This window comes from Triturus cristatus, chromosome 11, assembly GCF_964204655.1.
Source record: "Triturus cristatus chromosome 11, aTriCri1.1, whole genome shotgun sequence".
In the NCBI taxonomy this organism is placed as follows: Eukaryota; Metazoa; Chordata; class Amphibia; order Caudata; family Salamandridae; genus Triturus; species Triturus cristatus.
This window is the reverse complement of record NC_140594.1, coordinates 3,490,481-3,518,276: the sequence shown is the minus strand read 5'-3', so window position 1 is coordinate 3,518,276 and position 27,796 is coordinate 3,490,481. Positions and strand designations below refer to the sequence as shown.

Below are 27,796 nucleotides of genomic sequence, written 5' to 3'. Positions count from 1 at the left end.
CAAGATTGCTGCCCACTGCTCTTGAGGGACCCTCTGTACTTTACAGGCCCTCTATAGTGCAGTTATCCACTAGTGGATGTCATCCCCATTCTGATAGGGAGGGACTATCTTGTTCAAGTTCCTACGGTCATGAGCATGTTCTCTACCTCTAGGGACACTGTTGCTGCCACCATGAGGCTTTAGCCCCAACCTTCTGGAAGCTCTCTGGAGCTCTAGGGAGTCCCTGTCTAAGACCAATTTTTCCCTCTTGATTCTGAGTTTGGTCCTCTCATACTCAAGTAACTGACACGTCTTCTCATAAGAGGAGTCCCTTTTATGAGAAGCAGAGGTCCCTACAGAAGAACCAGAATGATTAGATTCCTTCTTAGTAAACTGTTAACTCTACCTGGTGGAGTAAAGAGAGGGCCACTGAGGCATTCTCCCTCACCTGAAGAAAGAGTTGGATAACCATATTGATCCTCCTGGCAGGGCCGGACTGGGAACTGAAAGCAGCCCTGGCAAATTTTGCCAGACCAGCCCCCCCCCGTCTGGCGTGCAGCGAGCAAGCCCGACTACTCCTAAGAGAGTTTGGGGTGTCCCCCCCCATCCCCCCAAAATTATTTTTAAAAGTCAGACCAAAATGGTGAATTTTACAGCACATTTTTCATTCTATATTCAATTGTATCAACGTTCAAAGCACAGTAAATAGTAGATGACCTTAAAGAGCACCATGTTACCCACCCAGTCATATGTACCCATAGACATTATTATAGAGAGCACCAAAAATAGGCACGAGTAGTGAATCAGAGAGAACAAAGTAAAAGTGAGACCAGCCCCACATGGTGTGTAGCGAACAAGCGCAACAGTTAGCAACCACTGCTAGGGCTTGCACTAGTGGTGACATCCTGGCGACATATGTAGTAAAAGGGAATATTTTTAGGCCTGGCAAAAGGTTCCAATTGGCAGGTCAAAATGGCAGTTTTAGAACTGCACATGCAGACTACAATGACAGGCCCTGACCTTGACACATGTTTAAATAGGCTACTTACGTGGGTGGCACAATAAGTGTTGCAGGCCCACTAGCAGCATTTAATTTACAGTGCCTGGGTACATGTAGAACCACATCTTTAGGGACTTACAAGTAAATTAAATGTGCCAATTTTACCATGTTTAAAGGAAAGAGCGCAAGCACTTTAGCACTGGTTACCGGTGGTAAAGTGCACTGAGCCCTAAGGGTCAACAAAAATGGCTTTTGATGTAATAAAGCAGATCAAATCTGCATTTAATTTGGAGAAATCTTAGGCCGACAAGGACTTATCTAACCATGTCTCAGCAGTCAGTATGAACAATATGTATCTAAAAAACACTTCACAGGGGAGGCCTGTGGAAGACTAGTGCTACAGCTCACCATCCTTGAAGAGCATCTCCCCATGACGTCCCAGTATAATTTTGAACGTTTAACACAGGAGAGAGTTTACGGATGCATATTCTTTAAAGTTCTTTTCAAGTATTCTGAGTGTTATGTGAAGCAGATTAGCAGATCCGTATGTCCATTTACTTTGAAGAGTTCATAATTGGCATATCCCACTGCCATAGTATCATCAGCAAATAGTTACAGACCCCACCAACCATTTAGCTAAACCGTGAACATGAAGCATAGGTTGTCCTCAAGGGCACGCCACTTATGTGACAGTTCACTTGTGTGACAACTTGTTGGACACTTTATGACAGGGATTGTGCTTTAAATGTGCATCGCATGTGCGCAGCCTTTTGAATCTCAAAAGAACCCGGAGAGGACTACAGAGAGTAATCCAATTTAAATGGATGGATATATGGATGGATGGATGAGCTTTGATGAGAGGACAAAGATGTATGTGAAGGACATTGTAAGAGTTTGGCCCAACAGCTTTATCACAGTATATCCAAGATAAAGCCCTCGCAGGTTAAAATACAAACAGTGCACCATCATATTTTATAATCGCACGGCCTATGCACACATTTGTTCCAAGCAAGGAAAATCCTCCATGTTCATCACACCATCAGTGAGCTCATTATCAGACGTGGAAAGGGCGCGCATTGAGTTCGCACTGTGAGGGTTTCGAACTGGGGCCATGCAAAACCCCAACTAACCAGAGACCATTAAACCAACCAATGGTAGAACAGGTCTGGTTGGCAAGGGGGATTGCTTTGTTTACAGTCTAGGAAAAAACATGTCCTCCATTGTGCTCCTTGTGAAGATGATGACTGGTTTCCAAGGATATCAGAAAAAGCTATGGGCTCGGTAGAAGCGTGGACAGGCTTCCAACACCACAGGCACAGCTGTGTTTCTTATTTAAGTCTGGCCTAGAGACAGCTTTAATTGACTCTGTGTTAAGCTATGGAAAGAGGCGCATCAAGGACAGGCAAGAATGCACTTGCACAGGCAGTAGGCTGAGATGGCCTTGGGTAACCACACAGGTCATGTAGAACTGTACAGTCAGCAAGCTACGATGAATGCTAGTAAGTAGTGGGGTAAACCAAACAGCAGGCATGCTGCAGGTCGGAAGGAACTCATGCTATATTACAGGTATGATACAGTAGAGACTGCTTCTATTTGGTAGAGAATATGCACAGGCAGTACCATGTGAGGTAAATCTGGTGCATGCATTGTGAAGAAAGAAGTATTGTAGTAAATGCTGGGCAAGAAAAACACTTAACGAATAAATAAAACAGAATAAACCGTCCTAACAAAATACATTGATATTTTTTTAATTTGGAACACAATATGTGATAAATAGATGGAAATAATAACTTTTCCAAAATGAGAGAAAGAGCCCTGAGAAAGCGGTTTTACACTTTTGCGAAACATGTGTTGGCTGTTGTCTTAAATGTCATGAGCTTGTACAATGAGATGTTAAAAACAACTATGGTCGCAACTTCAGTGTGGATAACACTTGTCGACTAAAACTAAAATTAAAAAGAAAAATGAATTTCATAGTATGAATTTGACATTTTATGAACAATTTCATTACCATTATTCTGATCGCATGCGTTAGAAAGTATACATCTTATTTCCTGTTTGCATTTGAATACATACACTGGGGGTGGCATCTAGTGTCTCACTGAGTAGCACCAGTTACAACAAGACCACTAACTCCCTAAACTGCAACTGCAAGTTTAGCTCAGATATAATAGGATGTTCTGACTCCACTACTCTGGCTATTAAACACATTTCCTATCTATGAGATGCCCCTGGCTTCTTCACATTCACTCTTGTTCAAGTACTTTCAGCCAGATTCAATAATCTTCATCTAGCTTTTTTTTTAAACGTGTTCTTTCCCAGAAAGGGCATTCTTCCAGTTACCTTTCTTTCCCTTGCTACTCTTTTTCCTAATCCTGCCTTCTACGCTTTTTACTCAGATGTCAAATTCTCCATTCTTAAACCTTTTTGGCCATTTGATTTTCCTCTCTTTTTCCTCTGCTCTCTTGTCCTTTCAGTTCTTATCCTCCTTGTCTCTCCTTTTGTCTAACCCATGTTCTAAATATAATCTCCCCTCTCATTCCATTGTGTTGCTTTCTTTTCCCTTTCACTCTTCCCTACCAAGTCTCCATGATCACCTACGATTCTTTACTCAATTCCTATCCTGGTTAATGCTCTCTCATTCTTCCCTCCCTTACCCTTGTTCCTCCTGCCTTCACCCCATTACTTGATTCCATTCCTTCTCTCACTTATTCCTCTTGTTTCCTCTTCCTTCGACTCTCTTTCCCATCCTCAATGACCCACTGTTGTAGGGTAGACTGCGGCACAACTGAATTCAGGCAGAACGTGAAAATGTTCGCGGCCGTCAGCGCAAACTTAGCCATCCCCCCCTCTGAGGTCCAAGACCGGACCGGGTCCCGTCCGATTCCCGGGCCGGGCCTAGGCCCTTGCCCCTTAGGCCCCTTTTGCTTTTCCAGGTTCAGTAATTCAGGAGGACAGGTCATAAAACGAGGAGTGCCACATCTGTGTGAAACTGGTTTCTAGTAAAGGGATGGAGGCAAAATGGAGGCGTTGATTAAAACCTTTGCTTACATCGAGTTTGTGGGCTGGGCCTGACAAACGTGTCCATTCTCTCACAGTGGAAGTGCTCAGTGGAAGAACTGAAGGCAGAATGCTGAACCAAACGAATCATGTTTTTGCATTTAATCTGTCAGCTTTAATTCATCTATTTTGGCGATTTTTTTAAATAGCAATTTAGGTTTCCCAGAACTATCTAACACAAAGTCCACACTCCACAGACGTTTAACCACAGTGCACTGTAATTACTCTCCGGCCACCAACGCAATTTTTCTGCTGTTGCAGGCGGAATCAAGAAGGAACACCCCCCGCACATTAAAATACGTATCACCTGTTCGCCGATTAGTATGTAAGTCATGTGCAAATGAGCGTCATTACACTACAGCAAGGTCAAGAGGAACAGCAATTTTCAATGTTAGCGTGCCTATGTCAAGTGCAAGTGCTGCTGGAAGACGGGATAATTCTATGTGATGGCGAGGCGGTCCTGCCAACATAATCCGCTCCTTCTGCCGAAGCTCCAATCCTTACCTCTAAACAAAGGCAATACCAGATGGACAAATAGGTGCGCTCACCCTCATCAATAAAGAATCAGTAGTATGATGCAGTTTTATCTGAGAATAGAGAAAAGCTCCTTTTGTTGAGGTCACAGACTAGCTCCAGCACCAGCCTGCTGTATATAAGGACTGAAGTCCCAGATCACACCGGCATCCGTTTCTATAGAGCAGCCAACATCGGGAAGTTAAGAGCACATTTTCATTAACAATATTTGACGACAAAACCAGCCTGCCTTTAATGTATATGTTATCAACACGGTGGGTGGAAGCATCCATAAAAGTTGTTTTCAGTATTTGCAGAATGCTACATTCGGTTCTGAAACCGAGTTACTAGCGCAGAGGAGCCTAGTATTTCAATGAGCATTTATCACGAGTAGCAAACGAGTTATGAAGCTATCACCTGATGTGGCTTCTGCAAATCCACGGATCATTTATATGTTTAGACTACATTTTAAATGTTGAATATGGAGGAGTTAAAATTGTTGGGCGTAGGAGACCACAAATGTACAGCCCTGCTTATTGTATGCATTCAATACTGAGGAGTTAATTATCAGTTAATAGAGCTCGACAACTGGTACACAATTCACCCTCTTTAAACCCCTCCAATCTCCCACGTCACAATGCCCTAGGCCTGCACAAAACCGAGCCAGCACGTGGTGTTTCAATAATATGAGCACGCAGCCATGATAATTCAACTTCTGGCCGGCCCGCCCTGGTCCCGACAGACAGTGCCACCGTGGCATTGGCAACCACGGTCGCCTGGTTGTGACTCTCAAGTTCAACAGACAGCGCCACGTGACGGAACTTGCGACCGGGCAAGAAAGAATTAAAAACAAAAGGGGCCTAAGGGGCAAGGGCTTAGGCCCTGGCCACCACCGCGGATGAATCAGATCAGGCCAGGAGCAGGAGGATTTAAGGATTGCATGCAATTTACACAACTGAACAGTGTCCAGTCCTTTCGTAAATAGACTCACCTGCTGGCGGCAGTCCAGATAGGGGGAATACAATTATGGGGTGCCTCGCTCTTTCCCAGTCCCGCCCTGGCCTCTGAGATGCATGCCTGCCTCGCCTCCTCGACCTCGTCCTTGCCTCAGAGTCACGCGCACTATTAAATGCGCAAGCCAAATGCGCATGAGCATCACCAGGCAGCAGACCCCAAAACTAACTAAAACCACGGCGCGCAGACGCGGAGGGGGTGACATCTGCGCGCTGCGCACGTCTACGTCACTCATAATGATCATCAATGATCACATGGTCAGGTGTTTTTTTATATAAATTATAATGAGTCCGGTATCGTTTTCTGCCTGCTGCTGCCTAAATGAAATTAAAATCGGCCGGCAGGTCACTGCTCACGTCACAAAGAGTTGTGCGTAATGCAATGTTATGTTTGATTTTACTTTGCACGGTCGGTCCGACATGGCCAAATCGGCCCCCAGCAACAGAACCGGCCCCCTGTCATAAAACCGGCCCCCACCCCACCCAGCCTACCGGGGGATTGCCCGGTGCCCGGAACGGCCAGTCCGGGCCTGCCTCCTGGTCAGCATTTGAGTCCATCTCATAGAAGTGTTCACTTCCTGGTCTGTCCTCATCTTCTGCCCCACCCATCTTGCCTGCCTCATCAGACCCTGGGGTCTTTCTGAGGTCATCTAAAAGCAAAGTCTCTATGAGACGTTGAGTGATTGCATTTCTCCCTGTCCTCAGCTTTCTAGATGCACACATATTTCTCAATTCCTGAAATGAGAGATGGTCATACTTAGCTAGCAAGGAGCCTCTGGCTTCTGGCCTAGAAGACATACTAGTGTTATGTGATGTAGGCACCTACCTAACCTAGTGGGAACTAAACTCTCTTGAATTGGAGAAAGGATGAGCTAGACCCTTGGCTAACCAACTCCAAGTTCAGTAGTTACTTATTCTAGTCTTGATTTATATGTACCTAATACCTTTAGTGGTTTTTTGTTAATCACTCAATGAGATTTATCAGGTAAAACAATAGCAAGCTTGAATCTCAACCGCTACACACCAATGTGAAACGTTGGCCTGGTATATGCTGACCACTAAATAAAATGGGCAGCCTGTACCAGTCCAAACAACCCTTATTGATGATTAGGTTAAAGACAACCTTTATTGAAAGCTATCCTAGTGGTAGCTATGGAGAGCAGCCATCAGGCTAAGTCTTGAAGGAATGTAAAGCAGCTTGTTTTACCAGATTATAATCTCTTGAATGACCAAATGAAAGGAGAACCACACAAGAGATATATAAAATATATGTAATTATTACTAAACACTCTCTACTAACCTCTTTATGAGATTAGAGCACAGAGCACACAATATTAAATCACTAGAATGAAAGTAAATAGCACAAGACACAGCGGGCTCCAGGGTGAGACCGAACCATATACTAAGAAAGTGGTATAACAACTACAACTTAACTAGACACAATGCCTAGAGCACGTAGAATTGCTGGGCCCCAAGGTAGTGACACAGGGGACCCACGGAGGACGGATGCAGTGTGTGAACACAGGCGTGAGCTCCGTACAATCCTATGGGAAAGACACAGTTGGAATTTTAGAGATTAAGGACACTTCGGAGAGGACTTTAAGCAAACCCCTTCGAACATAGAAGGTTCTAAGGCCAGCACCCTTGAGAGTACCAAGATGCCCGTATCACCTATCCCAGAGGAGCCGGGTGCATAGGGGTCAAGTGGTGTCGGAAACCTTCGTCGTTTTCAATGGCGTGATACGAAAAAGTGCTGCTGCCGTGAAGATGAAAAGTGTCCGGTGGGATCCAAGCCTGGATCCGAGGTGAGAAGAACCTGAAAGCAGAGGGGACAGAGTCTGGGTCACTTCAGGGTGACCAGGGGCACGATAGACGAATGCCCACCGATGTCGGGTGCTTCAGGTAAGATGATGCGATGATTGACTCTGCAGCCACCGGGGTCCAGGAGACGTAGACGACCAGAGTCGGGAGGTGAGCTGTCCCACGAAGGTTGTCGAGTGCTGGGGGGGTCAGTGCCCGGATTGAACACCAACAAGTCATGGCAACTGCAACCCACTTGGGCAGAGTAAATAAGCTTCGGTGAGGTTCTGCAAGGTCCTGGGGACTCTCCAAGCTATGGAGAGTCAGGGCACTTCTGGAGACACCAGGAAAGCCCACTGAAAGTCAAAGTTACCTTCACAGGGACCCACAAGCCTACGGACCAGGGAGTGCGAAGGAACTTCGAGCTGAATGACAAAATACCAGCCCACGGAACACCCGTGGAGTGTAGGCCGGAAATCTTCGTTGAAATTACTGCTCACGTCCGGACTACAAGTAGCCCAAAGCACAGCTTCAGGGATCGCTGAAAAACATATGCTGCTGCAAAAGTACATGGTGCACAGGGGTTCGGGTTGCACGGTCCCCACGAGGGATACGGGTCTCAGGATTGCTGAGAGAACTGACCGACCTCAGGGACGCTCGGGAACCCACCTCCTGTGTTGCAGAAATCTTAAGAGTCCTCAGGAGCTCGGGAGATGCAAACCGGTCAGATGCGTTAAAGGTGCCTGCCTTGCAGGGGAGTAACTCCTTTACTCCAAGGGAGATTCTTAAGGCATCCAACGTAGTGTAGATCGTCGAAGTACTTGGTTTCTGTAGCAGAGTTTATTCCAGGTAAATACTAAAGTCCGATAGTCAGGGGTTCCTACTTTATACCCAAGGAAGGGGTGGGACAAACTCTGGGGACCCACTTATGGGAGGGTCAGGACTGAGGGGTGGCTACGCCCATGTCCTTTATCCAGTTTCGCGCCAGAGCAGGTGCAAATGGCTCTTGCAACCGGTTGGAACTGGACTATGCACCGGGACACCAAATGTGCCCCCAGTGCAGACTTCAAACACTCTCAGAGTGCACCCACCCAGCCCCAAAACACTAAATACTGTCTGGGAGGTGGTCACACCTCCCTGTGACAGGGAACCTATTGTCAAGCCTTCCCCTGCTCAAGCTTGGCTCAGCAGCAGGAGAGCAGACCCGTGTCTGTGGCTGGCAGCATCCATTTTTCGAAGCCCAGGTCAAGAAAGCTGGTACCGGGTGTACCAGTGTTTCACATAAGTCCCTCTAGAAGGGTGGAATCACCTCCCCCGCCAGTTACTGGTGGGGAGTTATGATTCCAAGGTGTTTGACACCAATCAAGACATGGTTCTAAGCAGCCGTTTTAAAGTTAGCATTTACCGCGAGGTTATAATGCACTTAAATATATATGATTGGCTGCATCACAAACAACCCCAGAAAATAGGTTCCGAAGACTGCAGAGGGGCTCTACTCATGCATGGGCACCCTCTCACATAAAACTCAGCACCCTGCCTTCAGGATTGATGAGGCCTGCCATAGGGGTGACCGATGGGTCTTTAACCTAATCATCAATAAGGGTCGTTTGGCCTGGTGCAAGGTGCCCACTTTAACTAGTGGACAGCATATACCAGGCCAACTTCTCACACAACGTATGTCTAAGTTGCTGCAGAACTTGCAGAAAGGGCAGGACTGGGGCTAGTGGCAGTGGAGAGGGAGCACAATGTGCGTAAACAGAGGCACAGGCAGTACCTGGCAAGGTTTCACTCCTTCATCCAGTCCATCAACTGCCTGGCTGTAACCACAACTACGCTAGCAAGGCTGAATTTGAACATTCTGTCTGAAATGGGGCACTGCTGTCAGGACGTTCCACAGGGGGTTGTGCAAGTGACCACAGCTCTAGAGAAAATCCAGACCCACAACCTCTGTGTCCCCAACATCCTGCCTCCACTTGACAGCGAGGAGGGTTCTAGCCTCAGTGCCACATCCGTTCAGGATGCATGCGGTGCCAGGCGTTCACGCAGGCACATTTCTGGGACTGACATGTCACCAGTCCCACAGCCCAATGTCGCTGATGAAGCACCCGACCCCAGAAGTCGAAAGAAATGAAGTACTGTACACCCAGAGGGATGAGTTGCCTTTGTTTTGTTTGGCATTAGTCACTTTGTCTTTAATTTTCCAGGAAAGTTACCCCCGCAAGGATACAGTTTATCCTTCAGTGTAACAATGTTGTTGCTACCTGAATAAATGGTGGTGTCTCAGTTATCTCCAAGCATTAGCAATGTCTCATTATTAGATGATCTAATTTATCTTGCCTCAGAAATAGTTGTCGTGATCTCTGTGCTTCATGCTCGTCCCTCTGCTGCACGTGTCGTGGTGGTAACTCATCATCAGAGTCGGAATCTGGCGATATGGGGATGTCATGCAGAACCGTCCTCATTGCAATGTTGTGTAGTATGGCACAAGTGGCGATGATCTTACAGCAAGTAACCGCTCTTTATAGTAGTGCCCCGCCGGCAACGAAAGCGGGACTTCAGGATCACAAACGACCGCTCAAGGATTGAGCACCTTGTCCTGTGTGCCCGGTTGTATTGCCTCTTACTTATTGTCCTCTGAGTCAGGTATGGTGTGAGTAGCTAGGGATGTAAGGCATATGTACTGCCACCTTAAGAGCATGGGACGTAAAACCATTAGGTCACATTAAACACACTCTGTTGGCCTCTGTAGTCATTGAGTCTGCGATTCTCTTACCAAGCAGGAATCCATCGCTGAATTCACCCTGTGCCAGTTGATTTTGTATTCCACCGTGGTGAAATGTGAATGAGTCGTGGGTGCTGCCTGGGAATTTGGCCACAAGGTCACTTATGCAGGAGGAGTCGCTCCGCACACTACCTGCAAATTGAGCTTTTCCTCTCTGACGATTCTCTTCACTCTGACTTCGGACCACGCCGTCACGCGACATTGCACTTGTTCTGATTACCAAATTACCCTCTACATATTATTTTTCCACAACGAACTGTAGTTGTGCGTCTCTTCTTTGCAGAGATTTAAAGTCACTGAATATCCATCTACATATTAACCTCCACTATATCAGAAATTGCACGCATCTTCTCCATTGAGCCTTGAAGTCCTGTTGGGACGAAACGCGCCGCGTCGGCTATGAATTCTGTGTTGTGCTTTTACAGAAAGAAAATAAAAAAAAAAGAATAGAGGAAAGACACATCATTAAGAAACCGAAGTCTTATTTGAGTCATTTGGGAGACATTGTGTTGTTTTTCATATATTGGCTATTACCTGTTACTGTCATATACTATTGATGACTTGCACACTGTATATAATCATACTTGTGTGCTGAGCCATTCCGGTTTCTTGTGTTTTTGGCCATCCCAATCAATAGGGACGTAAGGAGGTCACGTTCCTGGCTCTCTGCACCACATTTCTGCACAAAACTATCAAAAACTAGACTGACTGGTGCAGGGCCTGAGTGCCCTGGCCTTCTGTTCTTTGCCTAATCCGTCAGAGATGCTGGAAGGTGGGTTTCTTGTAGGGGTACTGCTCCCGGGGCTCTCTGAACCCGACACATAGGGGGGCGCCATTATGAAAGAGCCTGATGCATTTTAGGTGCTTTTTTTATAGTTTGCACCTGATCTGATTCCATGCTAATTGCATTTCCTAAATGCCCATTTTGTGACTGATCGCAGTTAAGAAATCGGTTATACATGCCGTTTGTGATACACAATTAGAAATCGCTATTTGCGACTTACTAAATGCGATTTCTACAAGGTAGAAATTGCATTTTGCACCACGCGAATGCATTTCATACATACCAAAATAGCATTTTGGATTTCCTAACTGCCCAAACTAGTGATTCAGACCATTAGGAAATGAAAAATCCATTTATACATATGGACCTAAAATACCAAGTACCGGTTTTAAGCGTTAACTATCAGGGTGATGTGGAAAGAAAGTCTAGAGACAAGCAGCACATTTATCGATGACAAAGGAATATCCAGGCGATTCACAAACATACATTTCACTTGGGAGTAAATCTACAGATGTCATTTACTTTTAGGAATATCTGTACTAATTTTGGCTGTTCACAAAATCCACTTGTAAACTTATTGCTCTCCAACTCCGGAGTCTCCCTATGAAGAAGGAGAGTGAAAATGTAAAAAGTATATTTGACTCAAACAATTATAAATATTTCTATGATAAATATTAATGTAAATTAATGTTTTATATTTATTTTACGTGTAGAACTAAAAAATAAATGCTGCAGAAATATTAAAAAAATGTTGAATTAACTCTTTAATTAATGCCAATTATAATACATTATATTCAAATTATTTTCCTGAACTTTAAATTAAAACAAAATCCCACCTAAAGTAAAAAAAATAAAAAAAATTGTTATTATGCATTAATATTTAAAAGCCCACACTGCTGGGTGGAATTACACCAAATTTGGCAGAGAGGTAGTTCTTAGTCCAAAAAGATCCGGTTTTTGTGTGATTTGGTGTAAATACATCTTGTAGTTTGTGAGATATTAAAGGCAAAACACATTTGTATATCTAGAGGCATGGACCCGCAGCGAATATAACAGATCTTGTGCAGAGATCTAATTGCCTGCCAACACGACAACCAGGAAGTGTTGGCAGCCATTTCAGGACTCAGACTCAGCAGAGTATCTAACAAAAAGGTTACAAAAAGGGAAGGCAGCAGGGTAGGAATACCCTGACCCCCTAGGCCTGGTGCTGGGGTCCCACAGGGATACTGCCAGGGCCAGAAATTTCTAAATTTCCATGCAAGATTTCAACGATTTGCGAATTCCTGCAAAAAAACAAGCGTTGGCTCCTGTGCTTGTTTGAATTTGGACCCAGGGTCGGTCAGGACCCGGGGGCTTATTTTTATGTGTATTATCAGGAGAGGGGCACATGTGCCCCCCCCCACCCATAGCCAATCTTGGCCCTAGGGACCACCACCACCATGGGGCAGGCCGATTAGTGATTTTTAACAAAGGGGGGCTGTGTGGCCCCCTCCTGAGGCTCTTAAGTGCCCAGAGGACCACCACCTCATTGTGGATTCATTAACAAATTAGAGGGGGACCGCGTGGACCCCGCTCCATTGACCTTAAGGGGCCCAAGGGCCACCACCTCCCTGGGGCCACAAATTCAGTTTAAAGAGGGAAAGGAGGGCCCCACGGCCTCCCTCTCGGGCCTTATTTGGCCCTGGGGATCACCACTTCCCCTGGGGCATGGCCATATGTAAACTGGGATGGGGCTGCGCTGTTTTCCTCCTGGGCCATTTTCGGCAGTCAAGCAGGCAGAAAAACAGATGAAATGATTGCTCCCACATGCATAGAACAGCATTTTTGGCTGCTCCCTGGGTGCAGGAGCTATGCCGGCTCTCACTGGAGACGGGGAGCTGGCAGGGACTGCAGGGGCATTGAGGCTCCCCCTGCTGTTCCCAGCGCAGCACGCTGGGTGCCCTGGGTGGGCTCCACGGCACCCAGGTTCAAGTTGCCGGGCCTAGAGTATGTGGTCCTCTACCCCTTCTTAAAAGCACAAACGATCCTAACTTCTTGGGTTTGGCGAAGGCAAGGCAAGTATGTTTCCTCTTACATTCCATGTTGAAAAACTATATGAAATCCTTAATGTAGGTGAATTCATTGTTGATCTATTGTAGCATAATCTGATGTGTAGTGACTGTGATGAGTGGTTTCTTGCTTGTCGTCTCCTGGTGGGAACAGAGTCCATGGTTCTCCCTTTTAAATACCCTAAGTATGCAAATGCCAAAAATCCATAGCACTACTCACACACATACACAGGCACTCACACAACCACTCACAGACCCACACAGGCACTCACACACCCATTCTCCCAGGTGACATCACTCAAGACATGATCTAAGGAGCTGCCTCCCCTCCAGTACCTTGAGACCCACACGGGTGAGTAGTCGCGATTTACAAACCCCTGATTGATTGATTGATTTATTGACATGGATGACATCTCAAAGACATCACTGATGACCTCATCTACAGACTTATTCACACCCCCATATAACCTCTCATATGTCTACCCACACAACCAGTCACATAGCCATTCACAAACCCATTCAACAACAAACACACCCACTCACTCATGCAGCCACTTAAACAGCCAAATTACCCTCCCATACAGCCACTTACACACCCACTCACTCACCTACCCATACAACCACTCACACACACACTGACCCATAAAGCCACTTACACTAGCATTCCCGAACCCATAGAGCTGCTCACTCACTAATACAGTCACTCACACAACCACTCACTCACCCACACAGCAACCCACACTAGCACTCACTCACCCACACAGCTACTCGCACATTCATTCACTAATCCAGTTAAGCACTTACATACCAATTCACTCATCCATACAAGCAGCCACACACCCACTCACTAACCTATAAAGCCAGTCACACAAACACTTACGGTGCAAAACAGCCCCTCACACACACAGGCACACAGACACACACATACACCCATATATCCGTTCACACCACCCCTAACCTACCCATACAGCCACTAAGACACCCACTCACCAACCTATAGAGCCACTCACACAGCCATTGAGTAACCAACACAGACACTCACACTCCCCCACCCATATATCCACTAAGGCAGCCACTCACTCACCCATTCAGCCAGTCACATTCAATCACCAATACATCAGCTCACACAGTCATTCACACACCCATACAGCTACACACACACACACCCTTATTCACTTATACATCCACTCACTCACACACCGACTCACAAACATGTGATTTGTGGATTGCATGTCATACAGTTTTCTCCAGCAGCGGAAAGCACAGGGTGTGTGGTAGGACAAGCAGCCCCTCTTCAGAAACCTTGTTTTTTGCTGTTCAGGATTTTATTCACCATGAACCTTGGGTATTATTTCCCAATATTTTCGATTCGTAAACACTCCTTATGTCAAACACATTTCGCTAGTTATAAAAAAAAAAACAGCAAAAAAGTATTCATTCATCAAATAAAATCCAGAAATACATTTAAAAAAATACTTTTAAAATTCCAATCAGTTCTATAAAATAATTAAAACCTACTACTTCTTTAATGCGATTCAAGCCAGTGTTTTAATTCCGCCCTTCATCAGGGGTATCTTGGAAAGATGGAAACCCGGCTAGTACGGTAAGGCTGTATCGATGGCTCGATATGCGTCATTAACAAAGACTGGATCCCCAGCCGAGCGTGATCTCCGCTGTATCCCTCGTGACGAGTTTGAGAGTTTTCCGTGATGTTAAAGTTACGTTTATGAACGCGTTGCGATACCCCTGAGGAAGGGCTCTTGTATTGCCCCGAAATCCATTGGGTTGGATTGAATTGTTAGCCCACAAGAATGTAACGACCTTCACTCATAGCGATGAATAATGTCAAGAACCTGGTCTTTGGAACAAAATCCACTTGATTAAAGAAACTTGAGTTACACAGTCAATTGGGTGCTGCATTTTTTCATTGGAGCTCACTGTTGATTCTGTTCAGTAGTGTTTATTATTGTAGTGTAATGTTGAAACCCCGACCGGGGACATAGTAGTGCACACCGTGGCTAGACCATAGCCTCTAGAAATCCTCACTATTTTTGTGTTTGGGTCCAGGGTGGAGCCCCTTCACAGAGTACACACTAAGATTTTTTTTTTAAACTTCGAAAAACAGTTATTCACTTCACACAAGCTAGATTTGAGTGCAATACAACCTTCATTGTTCCCACTTTTAGAAAGTTGGCATTTTCTTACTTCAGCCATTTGGTACCTGCTGCCTGTTTCTGACCATTGTCTGGGGTGAGTGACAGCTGGGCTTTGTGTATTACTACTAGACAGCCACACTCAACTGGATCTTAGGTGTGATTTGATGGGCCATCACTGGCAGGATGGGAGGGAGAAGCTGGATCCAGCCTCCTACACCTGGATAGGCTGTGTCCTGTCCCCACACAAAGGGCTGCATACCACCTGTAGTAAGCCTGGAGCCAGGGCAGGAAGGGAGGGCCTCTGTGCACTTGAAAGGCATGTCTTTGACGTCTCCTCCATTTCACAGGCACAACTCGGTGTAAGTACTGGACCTCTGACACCACCACTACAGTACACGTTTGGACCTGTGTAGTCTCTGCCAGGAAAAAGGACTCCTGTGCTGCTGAAGGACTGCCACTCTGCTGAACTGCTGCTTTTCTGAGCTCCTGCCTTGCAGGCAGCCTTCTGTTCCCCAGCCTGGATGAGAAGGGCTGGACCTGCATCACTTGAACCTGAGTAACTTCAAGGGCCAGCTGGCTGGCCTCCTGATCTGAAGTCTCAGAGACATAAATGATTTCCTACCACCCTGCTTCTGGCCCCTGCCATCTGTGAGTAGGCCCTGGCAAGTAGTGCCACCCTAGTCCTGGACCCTTGGAAATGGACCTAAGGGGCTTGTTCCTGCAGAACTGACTCATCCACTGTCAAACCGATGCATCACCTCTGCTGCGTCAATCAGAACCAGTGCATTACTCCTACTTTGTGGATCAGCACAAGTGTATTAGTGCTGCTGCGTGGATCGGACCCGATGCATTGCCTTCGGAATCACCACTGCACTACGCGCTTCCCAATGCAAGGTCCTCTCTTCTCCATAGGCAGCAACCTCAACAACGATGACGAACCATCCACATCGCAGCTCACCCCTCATTGGAGCAGAAACTTCCACGCCGCTGCGCGCATCAGGACCAGTGCATCGTCGCCACTGTGTGGATCGGCTCCCACGCATCGCCTTGACTGTACCACACATCCCTGATGTATATGAACCCTGGATTAAGGTACTTTTGTTCAGCAGGCCTCACTGGGTCACTAAATGTGGCCCACGTTCCATTGTGCTTTTGATTTTGTCCCGGTCTAGCTTGACCAGATATCCTGAATAGGGTTTTTTGTTTCTAGGCGCTATTGTTACCAAAACACTTAGAAATTCATCATCTCAAGTTCTACCTATTGGGTTTTTGTAGTTTTGGTCTTGTTTTATTCATTAAAGTCCGAACTATTTTTCTAACTTTTCTAACTTGGTGTGGTTTCTTTTTGTGTAGTATATTTTACTGTTTTACTGCTTGAAGTGTTGCACAAATACTTTACACACTGCCTCTAAGTTAAGCCTGACTGCTCTCTGCCAAGCTACTGGAGTATGACCAAAGGCCTGCCACTTACCCCAACTAGGATTGTGGTTGCTGTTCGACTAAGGGTTACACCACAGTCAACCAACGACCCAGTTTCTAAAATCCGCACATTCAGTCCTGTGAATAATGTCCTGTGTGTAGCAGCTGCTGTGGTAATCTACGGAGGAGTCCACCCCCATCTAAGACAGAGCCTGGATGGCTGCTTATCACCAACAGGGAACCGTAGTGCTCAGCTGCACCTCGGACGAGAGAGACTGCGATGCAGGGATAAATCTGCTACGCCTGCTTGAGACTTTTTGGTACTAAAGCTGCTAAAGATGTTAAACTGAACTACTTGTGAGGGTGTTTGAGTAATCCGTACCTGAGCGTAATCCTTGCCAACGCCTTAGTCTGATGGGGAAGGTGGGAGGGAAGACGGTTCCTGGAAAGGAAGCAGAATTGTTGCGCCTCATGGTTAAAGTGAAACTTATGACAGCCCTGAATGATGTATTCATTGGATTGTGTACTATTTAGTTCTTCAGTGTGATAAAAAGTACTTTATTTTTAACAAAGATGAGCACTCGGTTGGAAATTACATTATTGTGTCTGTTGTTTGACTGTTGAGTTCTGAGCTCTTGTTCTCCACACAAGCTCCCTCAGAAGCCTGTGACTGGTCACCTAGCGCTACCATGGAAGTCAAGTGTGGAAGGGGCGGTCCTTGGCCCAGTTTGTGGAGCCTGTGACTGGTCAGCTCGCTACCCTGAGGGTCAAGAGTGGAAGGGGCTGTCCTTGGCCCAGTTTGTGGAGCCTGTGACTGGTCAGCTCGCTACCCCGAGAGTCGAGTGTGGAAGGGGCTGTCCTTGGTCCAGTTTGTGGAGCCTGTGACTAGGCGGCTCTCTACCCCGAGAGTCGAGTGTGGAAGGGGCTGTCCTTGGCCTAGTTTGTGGAGCCCGTGACTGGTCAGCTCGCTACCCCGTGAGTCTAGTGTGGAAGGGGCTGTCCTTGGCCCAGTTTGTGGAGCCTGTGACTGGTCAGCTCGCTACCCCGAGAGTCTAGTGTGGAAGGAGCCACCCTTGGCCCAGTTTGTGGAGCCCGTGACTGGTCAGCTCGCTACCCCGAGAGTCGAGTGTGGAAGGGGCTGTCCTTGGCCAAGTTTGTGGAGCCTGTGACTGGTCAGCTCGCTACCCCGAGAGTCGAGTGTGGAAGGGGCTGTCCTTGACCCAGTTTGTGGAGCCTGTGACTGGTCAGCTCGCTACCCCGAGAGTCGAGTGTGGAAGGGGCGGTCCTTGGCACAGTTTGTGGAGCCTGTGACTGGTCACCTCGCTACCCTGCGAGGCAAGTCTGGAAGGGGCTGTCCTTGGCCCAGTTTGTGGAGCCCGTGATTGGTCAGCTCGCTACCCCTGGAGGCGAGTGTGGAAGGGGCGGTCCTTGGCCCAGTTTGTTGAGCCCATGACTGGTCACCTCGCTACCCTGAGAGGTGAGTGTGGAAGGGGCTGTCCTTGGCCCAGTTTGTGGAGCCTGTGACTGGTCAGCTCGCTACCCTGAGAGTCGAGTGTGGAAGGGGCTGTCCTTGGCCCAGTTTGTGGAGCCTGTGACTGGTCACCTCGCTACCCTGAGAGGTGTGTGGAAGGGGCTCTCCTTGGCCCAGTTCGTGGGCTTTGTCGGGACGCTTCCTGGGGGTCAGGCCACTGGGAGTCCTTGTGGATGGGGCAAGTCAGCAGCGTGTGGAAGCAGATGCTGAATACAGCGCCGCCTAATTCGAAGGCGCTTTCATTTGTTTGAGATCTATGGAGATGTGATGACACGTGCATGGGCGTAACGTTGCCCATATCCTTGAGCTATTGGAAGACCGTGGTGTCACTATCTTTAACACTAGTGAAAGAGTCTAATATGTTTGACCATCTACAGAAGAGAAATCCTTCCTTCTCTTGGGAGGATAACAACTTACGCCCTGATGAAGCCTTTTTTAAGGTGAAACGCATTAGCTGCGTTTTGAGAGCAAAAGAAAGAAAAAACTGAGAAATACAATAAATCAAAGACACCAAATACATCAACCAGGACCTGCGACTATTCAGTTACCTGCTCCTTGAATTTACTACTTGCACTGAGTGGTAGTGGTTGCCTCTCTGTGAGTATAATTTATGTTTGTTTGGTCAGTGTGCAGCTGAACATTGAGGTGGGCAACGGGTAATTGTGGTATTCCATCTGTGACGTTTTCAGGTAGTGTGGCAGTCCTATCCGTGGCTGCTTCCAATCCATGGCTGTCCTATCCATGGCTGCTCCCAATCGTGTTCGCTGTTAGCATGTTGCTCCGCTCTACAAACTATACTTCTGCGGATGGTCGAGGCCCAGTAGACTCTGGTAAACATGCGCTTTTTCTTTCAGCTGACGGGCATTCCCATGAACGTGTCCATCAAGCTGCAGCTGAACTTGTTCATAAAGGAAGTGAACGGAATCGCGTAAGTAATATTCTTTGCAACCGACTTTTAAGTAAAGGTTTTTTATTCCAATAGAAAAGTAAACAGTGATCCTGCTCATCTCCCTTAATGAACCTGCAGCAGAAAATACAATCCCAGATCCAATGAACCAGGTCAACCAATCAACATGTGGCAACTGGTGCAGGTGCCCATGTTTACATACAGATCACCTTTGGACTAAGAGCGTCCTGGCTGCTTCTGCTACCCTTGAGATGACGCAGAGCGAGAGCTTGAGCGGGGAGATAGCGGAATGCACAACACTGGGAGGGATCATGAGCGGGGAGATAGCGGGATGCACAATACTGGGAGAGACCATGAGCGGGGAGATAGCAGGATGCACAATACTGGGAGAGACCATGAGCGAAGAGATAGCGAGATGCACAACACTGGGAGGATCCATGAACGGGGAGATAGCGGGATGCACAACACTGGGAGGGACCATGAGCGGGGAGATAGCAGGATGTACAATACTGGGAGAGACCATGAGCGAAGAGATAGCGAGATTTATAACACTGGGAAGGACCATGAGCGAAGAGATAGCGGGATGCACAACACTGGGAGGAACCATGAGTGGGGAGATAGCGACAGGCACAACACTGGGATGAACCATGAGAGAGGAGATAGTGAGATGCGCAATACGGGGATGAACAATACGGGGGGAATATGAGTGGGGAGATAGCAGGATGCACAATACTGAATGAATGAACGAATAATTTATTGTGTGATTAGTTAAAATCATTACAATATAAAATTAAAAAGGCATATGTCGTAAATGAAAGCATGGTCGGACTTTAAAGTCATAGCAGCAAAAGGATGTGCAGCCAGCTGATGCACAATATTGGGACGAACCATGTGTGGAGCGTATTGGAGTGCACAATAATGAGATGAAACATGAGCTTGAATTACTGGAATACACTAAAGTGGGAGGAACCATGAGCTGGGCATACTAGAATGTAATGCCCAATACAGGGATGAACCAGGAGCGCAGAATACTGGAATGAACCATGAGCAGGAAATACTGGAATGCACAATACTTTTATTTTATTCTTTCAAAAAACCTTTATTAACGAAATTGCATAGACAGATTACATTCTTGCACCGAATCAAAGCACCACATACATGAGCACAATTGAAAATAGCAAAGAGGACCAGTAGTACAAAACATCAGAAAGCGACAACATAGCAGATGTTATGTAGGCACGTCTGGACAGTGATTGATGGGCGGCGCTTAGGCTATGGGAGAAGGGACGGGCCCAGCAGAGAAGGAATAGGGAAGGGGGGCGATTACTAACCTAAACCGGTGGCTGCCGCAGGTGGCGTGCCGGCGGGGAGCGCGGGAGAGGTAGCCGGGGGGGAATGAGCTAGGAGGTATGACACTGGGGCTCCCATATGTTGAGTGGGCGAGAACTAGCTGGCATAAGGTCCCAGAATCCAGACAATAGGGTCTGGCAGCGTGATGCATCCTCGAGCCATTGAGCAAATTTAGGTGCAGGTTTGCGACCCCCACACATGGAAACCCTGCGCCGCCCGAAGACAAGCAGCATGGCAATCAAACGGCGGGAGGCGTCTGGGCAGAATTTAACAAAGCCTAGGAGGCAGAGCGGGGGGTGAGGCCGAACCGGCGAGGAGGTAATCTCTGAGATAGCAGAACAGACCTCGCGCCAGTAAGCGGAGACCTTGGGGCATAACCAGGCAAGATGAGAGAAGTCCGCTACAGGAGCAGAACAGCGCAGGCATCTGTCACTGGGAATGAGCCCCAGCTTGTGCAACTGAACGGGAGTGCGGTATAGCCTATGCAAGAATTGAAAATGGATAAGGCGAAAATTTGGGGACAATCGCTTAGTCTGGTTACAACAATAAAGCCAATCAGCTTGGGAGATATCTACGCCAAGGTCCTCGCCCCAGGCCACACGAGTGCGATCAGTGGAGATGGAGGTGGCCGCTAGCGTGAGGGCGTAAAGTTTGGTCACCAGCTTCCGAGGAGAGGAAGATGAATACAGGAAATCAAGAGCAGTCATCGAGGGAGGAAGTAGGGGGAACGCAGGATGTAGCTCCCTGCAGATCGCCCGTAGCTGATAAAAAAAGCAAAGTGTCCATGGGGCCGGAATCATCAGCAAGAGAGTAGAGTGTGTTCCCCGGGTAGAGATCCGCTACCGTAGACAGCCCCAGGCGGGTGGCGTGTTTAGTTATACTGTCGGGTTGGAGAGGAGGAAAAGCTGGATGCCGAACTATCGGCATCGAATTCGCCAAAAGCATGGGGGCACCGGAAAAACAGCAAAGTCCCTCCCAGGCCTAACGCAGGGTCTCAACCGTGTCTATTTCAGTGCGTGGGAGTTTGGCCGGGGCAAACAAGGCCAAAGCGGCCACGGGGCAGTCAGATCCGCCTCAACCGCCACGTGCGGTTGGAAAGGAGTGGGGTGAAGCCAAAAGTGCAGAAAGCTGGCAAGAGCACACATTGCATAGAGTTTAAAGTTAGGGGCGCCGAGGCCACCACACGACATCGGAAGGGTGAGAATGTCATACACGATCCTGGGTTGTCTGCCAGCCCAGATGAGGGAGATGATCAATGAGCGGACCTTGCGGAAAAAATGGGCAGTGAGAGGAGCAGGTATATTCAGGAATAAATATAAAAATTTTGGGAGGACTAACTTCTTGGCAATTGCTATTTGACCGGCTAACGACAAGGGCAGCCGGCTCCAATGCGGGATCTTTGACTCGAGCCAGTCCTTCGCGCTACCAAAGTTAGCCCTCCAGAGTTCGTCCACGTCCCTACTCAGCCAGACACCTAAATAGCGAGTGGGGCCTGACGCCCACACTAAAGGGTAGTCTGAGGTGAAGGGAGTGGTGGCATCCGTGAGAGGGAAGAGGACTGACTTGTTCCAGTAAACCTGTATAGCTGAATAGCCACCAAACCGTATGATCTCAGGCACCAGAGGACTAAGATTTTCCTGAAGGTGGCGGACATACAAAGTGATGTCGTCCGCATACATGGGGACCAAGAGGGCGCATGCCGCAAACCTGATGCCCCTCTGAGTGTGGTGTTGTTGGAGTCTAGTCGCCAGGGTTCCATCGCAATAGCAAATATCATAGGTGAGAGCGGGCACCTCTGGCGGGTGCCACGTCCGATAGGGATGGGATCAGGGATCAGGCCATTGATTCGGAGACGGACGGTGGAGAGAGTGTACAGGAGTATTTTTTTACGTATGAAAACTGGGCTGAAGCCAAGACATGGGAGGAGAGCGAATTGTAAGGGCCATTCCAGGGTATCGAAGGCCTTGGTGGCGTCCAGCAGGGCGGCTACTGCAGGGAGCGCTGGGTTGATTTGGTGGAGGATGGAGAAGATGGTCCGGAGATTGTGGGAGGTTGCGCGGCCCGGAATGAAGCCGGACTGATCTGGGCGAGCGATGTACGGCATGAGAAGGAGAAGACGCGAAGCTAGCAGTTTGGCGAACATTTTATTATCAGTATTAATGAGGGACAGGGGGCGATAGGAATATCGCAATTCGGGGGGTTTGTCCGGTTTGAGGAGAAGAGTTAGCATAGCCTCTCGGAACGAAGGTGGGAATAGGCCGCTCTCGAAAGACTCGTTGTACATGGTGGCCAGATGCGGCACCAAAAGTGGAGTGAAGGTCTTGTAGAAAGAGACGGGCAAGCCGTCCAGACCAGCGACCTTGTCACCAGGCATACCATTGATGGCGGAAAGTATTTCCTCTTTAGAGAAGGGCTTGTCTAGGAATTCCCAGTGATAATTTTCGAGCCATAATAGCTCAAGGGTATCAAAATACTGGTCGAGGACCTCACGCAGGGGGGCGGATCCCACAGTGTACAATTGCGTGTAGAAATATATGAATCGTGCCTTAATTTCTTCAGGGGAGGTTGTCCGAACTGGACCGCCATCCTGGAGCTTTGTAATATAGGATGCAGCGCGGGGCAGACGGAGGAGGTTTGCCAAGGTTTTACCAGGTCGGTCGCCCTCACCGAAGCGGCGTGCCCAGGCCTCCCTGCCAAGGAACGAGAGCTCTCTGTTAGCCTCATTGGCGAATTCGGTATGTTTCTCGCTGAGACGAGCAAGTGTGTCGGGGCTAGGGTCAAGAGCATGGGAGGAGTCCAATGATTTAATTTCCGATTCCAGTTTAACAAGAGTGCTACGAATGGAGCGTAAGACCCCGGACTGTTTAGAGATACATTCACCGCGAATGACTACTTTGAATCCCTTCCAAAGAGTGGAGGGAGAGTCAACAGAGCCCTCATTAAGCTCAAAGTAGTTAGTGATCGCGGTCTGGATCTCGTCACAAAAGACGGATTCTCGCAGCATGTTAGAAGGAAGCCGCCAGGAGAAAGCGCGCTGAGGGGTCTGAGGAAGACGGAGCTGAACTGGTGCGTGATCTGAGAGAGTGCGCGCCATGTGATCAACGGAAGTGAGCCAGGAGAGGGTATACGGAGAAGTGATCCAGAGACCCAGCCGGGACCAACAGCCTCGGGTACCAGTGCCGCAAGTGCCCTCACGGGCATCAGGGCTTGTGTGACGCCAAGCGTCGTACAAGGAGTTCTCAGCGAGGATGGAGCTTAAGAGTGCCGCGGCGCACGGGTGGGAGGCATGGGGGCAAGAATGATCCAAGACAGTGGATAGTGTGACATTGAAGTCACCCCCCCCAGAGGAATGCAGCAGGGCCAAGGGATGGGGTGTGATGCCAAACCAGCGAAAAAAAGTCTGGGTCGACCGTATTAGGGCCGTAGATTGCAGCAATCGTCAAGGGTTTCGCCTGAAGGGAACCTTGGAGGATGACAAATTGCCCTGCGGGGTCAGTGGTTGCGTGGGAAGTTTGCTAAGGGAGTCCCCTGCATATAAGGATAGAGACCCCAGAGAGTAGTTTGAATAAAAAGAGGAGTGTGATTCTACCCGGTGCCAGGAGTGCAGTCTGACTGCAGATGGAGGGAGTAGATGGGTCTCTTGTAGCAGACAGATGTCCACCTTGTGCCGGAGGAGATGCGCATGTACTAGTCGAGCCTTACGGTGGTCATTGAGACCACGGATGTTCCATGTCCTAAAGATAGTGTCTGTCATACAGCTATATTGTGGGGAATAGTAATACGGAGTGTGGTGAGTATGGCCTGGACCCTCATGCGGGTGCATATGGTGGTGCAAACCAACTGAGAAAACGATAAGCAGTGCTGCAACGTAGGACAACCTAGAGCTTGCCGCGACAGATAGCTGGGCTGCAAGGGGGAACCACAAGCCCCAAACCCAGGGAGGGAGATGCCGATAAGTGTCATGCCCAGGGATCAGATCTTGGGATAGTGCACAAAGCAAAACGGCATGACATAACAGAGCAAGTGTAGAACGGCAATGTAAGGCAAGCAAAAGGACAAATAAATACATAATACCAAAAACAAGTACGCCTCGTAAGGAGGCAGCAAATCCCCAAAATCCCCCCAGCCCCCACCCACACCAACCTCCCAAACAGGTTGAGAAACCACCCACGACCACCCCAAGGAACCCCAACTAGGCCAAGCCACGCCCCCCTGACATGCACAATACTTGGATGGAACATGGGCAAGGAATACTGGAATGCTCAATATTGGGATGAACCATGAGTGGGGAGATAGTGGGATGTTTTCTGTTAAATAAGGGAAATCTGCCTGTTATCCCAGCACCACAGGAGCCACGATTTGAAGGGTTAAATGCGGAGAGAACAGAATGTTGGATGTTGAAGCTTGACCCATGAGGCAAGTGTCCTCTTATCCTCATCTAACCTGGAGGCATCCTCTGACCCTCCAGTCAGACATGCTCCAGGTAAAGATAGAAACATCTGCAGCGCTACTGAACCCATCTTACAAGAGAAGAGGCGGAGAAATGTCATTTTTAGGTCTCGGGACCATCCGGTCTGCCGAAGGCAGAACCGGAAGTCGAGAGATTTAATGACTTGGAGAAGAGGGGCTTGAACCCGCCCCTCTTCTCCCCTGTTCTCCATTGGCTGGCCTCTTGAATGCTGGCCAGCCATTGGAGAAGAGGTCAGTCATTCAGATTAGGCCCCGTCCTTTTCGGATCGGGGGGCGTGTTTTTTGCAAGAAGTCTCAAGGAGGAGACAACAGCAAAACACGCCCCCGAATCCGAAAAGGAGGCTGCCTTTCTCCGAGGCATTTCTGCTCTGCCTCGGAGAAAGGCGGTGGTGTCTTCCGGTGCCCTCGGCTTGTTTTTTTTCTCCATAGGGCTGTGGCTATCCTGCGAGCTGCCTCTGCCACCAGTCACATGCGCCTTCTCATTGCTCGGGACGATGATGCCAAATGAAAGCAAGAATGCATTAGCCATATCTGTTTTTTGAGGCCGTTTTATCCTTTTCATATTATTTGGAAATGAGAATAACCAACTGCAAAATGAATCCCAAAGCCTATTGCCTGAGACAATTACGTGCAATTTTTTTTAAGAGCTTAAACCAGATATGACTAACAGTCTAGCATCGAAATTGTATTTTTTGTGGGAAAATAAGGTTTTTTTGTATCGACGTGGCTGCTATTTCAATGTACAGAATGCACTCCGAAACGGTTTTTTCTGTGGTAATTTTTCATCGCCGCTGCGTCTCATCTATAGGTCTCCTGTAGGTACCAGGTTTCTGAATGGAACATAGGTGCGTTGTTTGCGAGCCTATTTATGTGGGTGTTTAGATAGCGCTATGTATCTCCTTGCAGCTGCTTCACGGCGCTTTGTCCTGATGGAAATGCAGTTAAGAGCGAGGATCAGGGCAGAGTCTCACAGAGTGTGTGGAGGGTCCGACTCCCCACACATCATTTGTCATGCACCGTTACACTTTAAAACAAATATACACTGAGAGCTGGCTGCGAGGCGCCATGAAGTGCGGTCAAATGCAATTCAATGTGAATTTATGCAAACGGCGTTTTTGAAAGAAACATCACTGGCGGCGCACACAGTGATTCGACAAGCAACCAATATTTGTTGTTGTTGACTGAAATGCATTTAATTTCGCAACCGTGTTCTAAATAGGGTTTATTTGAAAAAAAATAATAATTTAGGAGCATTTAACGCGTACGATATGTTTTGCAAACACCGAATTCCAACTTGCTAAATGACTGTTCCACTGAATTTTTTTCGCACTTTGAAAACAATATACTCAAATACACAGGGTACTTTTGCTAAACTAGGTGTGCTTTGTCGTTTTGCCACACATTTGGGAATTTAATGTGCTACCTATGCGCCGAAAGTCTAGTTTCGTGGCGTTTTCTTCGGATTTTAGATCGTATTTAGTTTACAGCGCTTCCATGTTTCAGGGGGGGGGGGTAGCGGGGGGGGGGGTTTCTTCCTCTAGTTGAATTTTCGTTTTATTATTTATTCTTTTCCGTCATTTTTTTTGTAATTAAAGCAGATTCCTGATTTACGGAACAACGGTCTGTGCATTTTGCAAGAACTGGACAGTTTAGGATTGCAGGACGGCCTGGCGGTGATTTATTTATACTCCTGTTTAAGTAATATTTATTTTAATGTTTACCCCTCCGAGTTGCACGTGAGTAGAACGCCTTTGCTCGAATGAACAAAACAGCTGTTTGTAGCATCCTTTTACGAGCACTAACACATCGTGTGCACTTGTGGTTCGCGGGGTTAAACTCTGTCTCGCACAGAGTACTGGAGCCGGCAGCGCCCGTGCCGTCGGTGGGGCGAGGGTACCCCAATAACGCCCCGGAGAGCCGAGGCTCAGGGGCTGACCACAAGCCCCTGCCTTAAACTCCAGTTTAGAGAGACACCGAACATCTTTCTGCCTTTCGAGACGTGTGAAGCGGTCTCACCATCCATGTAGAAATAATGAACTCAACTTTCATTGCAGAAACGAGCGCAGCGTCGGACTGGGACATAAAATAAAAGTGGCCACCGTTGGCGAACCAGAGAGCAAACCAGTGGCCACATTTCCAAATCAGACCCGTTGTGAACTTGTAACAAGCATTTACAATGCAATGGTCTCGGCATTGGTAAAGTTAGAGCTATTGGCATTGCTCATGACATTATTTTTGTTAATGTTTTTGTTTTTAAAACATTTAAAGAAACGTCATTGTCATGAGCAATGCCAATAGCTCTAACTTTAACAATGCCGAGACCGTTGCATTGTAAATGCTTGTTAAAATTGAAATGACTATTGCTGCTTAAAGCTTAAATAGAAGAAACGTGCTAAAAAGAATAACATGGTCAGTTTTGCTCAAATATGTTTGAACGAGATACTGTGATTCCTAGGTCATGTGCTGAAAGTCCCAAACAAGGCATGCAACATGCTTACCAGGACTGGGATACCGCCATCCTGTCCTGTCTGCGCCCAAGCCGACGTCAGCTGCGGAGGAAGTGTCCCTTGAAAAGATGTATTATCAGTTTCTTTCAGAAATGGGGAGATAATGCTCCAAGGGTCTCAACTGGAGTCATTGGTGTATGTGTGTGTGTATTTTGCATCTGTGTGTCTTTGTGACCATAAGAGTTGATATTGAGTGAATTAATGTTCTGTCGTAGGAGACTTCCATTTACAGTCTTAAGCACTGAGTAGTCCTGCCCGCGTGCGGGGACCCCGGAGCACTTTTCACCATATCTCTTCTTAAGTGTAGCTGTTCACCTTTCTCCAGGAGGCCTGCAGAGTTACTTAAGAAAGAGAAATTTGTGCAGCCTATAGAACTCGGCTACAGCGGCCCAGTTCTTCATCTTGTACTTCAAAAAGGAACCAGGAGAATTATATATATATATTTTTTTTGATGTATTTAATATAACAGCACAAATC

The 27,796-nt window shown here is 47.6% G+C and overlaps 1 protein-coding gene across 4 annotated transcripts in view; it reads left to right on the top strand.

Annotated features, from left to right (window-relative positions):
* Window positions 1-27,796, top strand: part of SCARB1 (scavenger receptor class B member 1) — a 636,132-nt gene that overhangs the window by 489,873 nt on the left and 118,463 nt on the right. For all 4 annotated transcript variants that reach the window (XR_014970694.1, XR_014970695.1, XM_085634841.1 and 1 more), the window contains exon 9: window positions 18,940-19,013. Coding sequence is in view for 2 of the 4 variants with exons in the window: in XM_085634841.1 (XP_085490967.1) it covers window positions 18,940-19,013 (74 nt within the window). In the remaining 2 variants the exon portion in view is untranslated. The remainder of the gene's footprint in view (window positions 1-18,939; window positions 19,014-27,796) is intronic.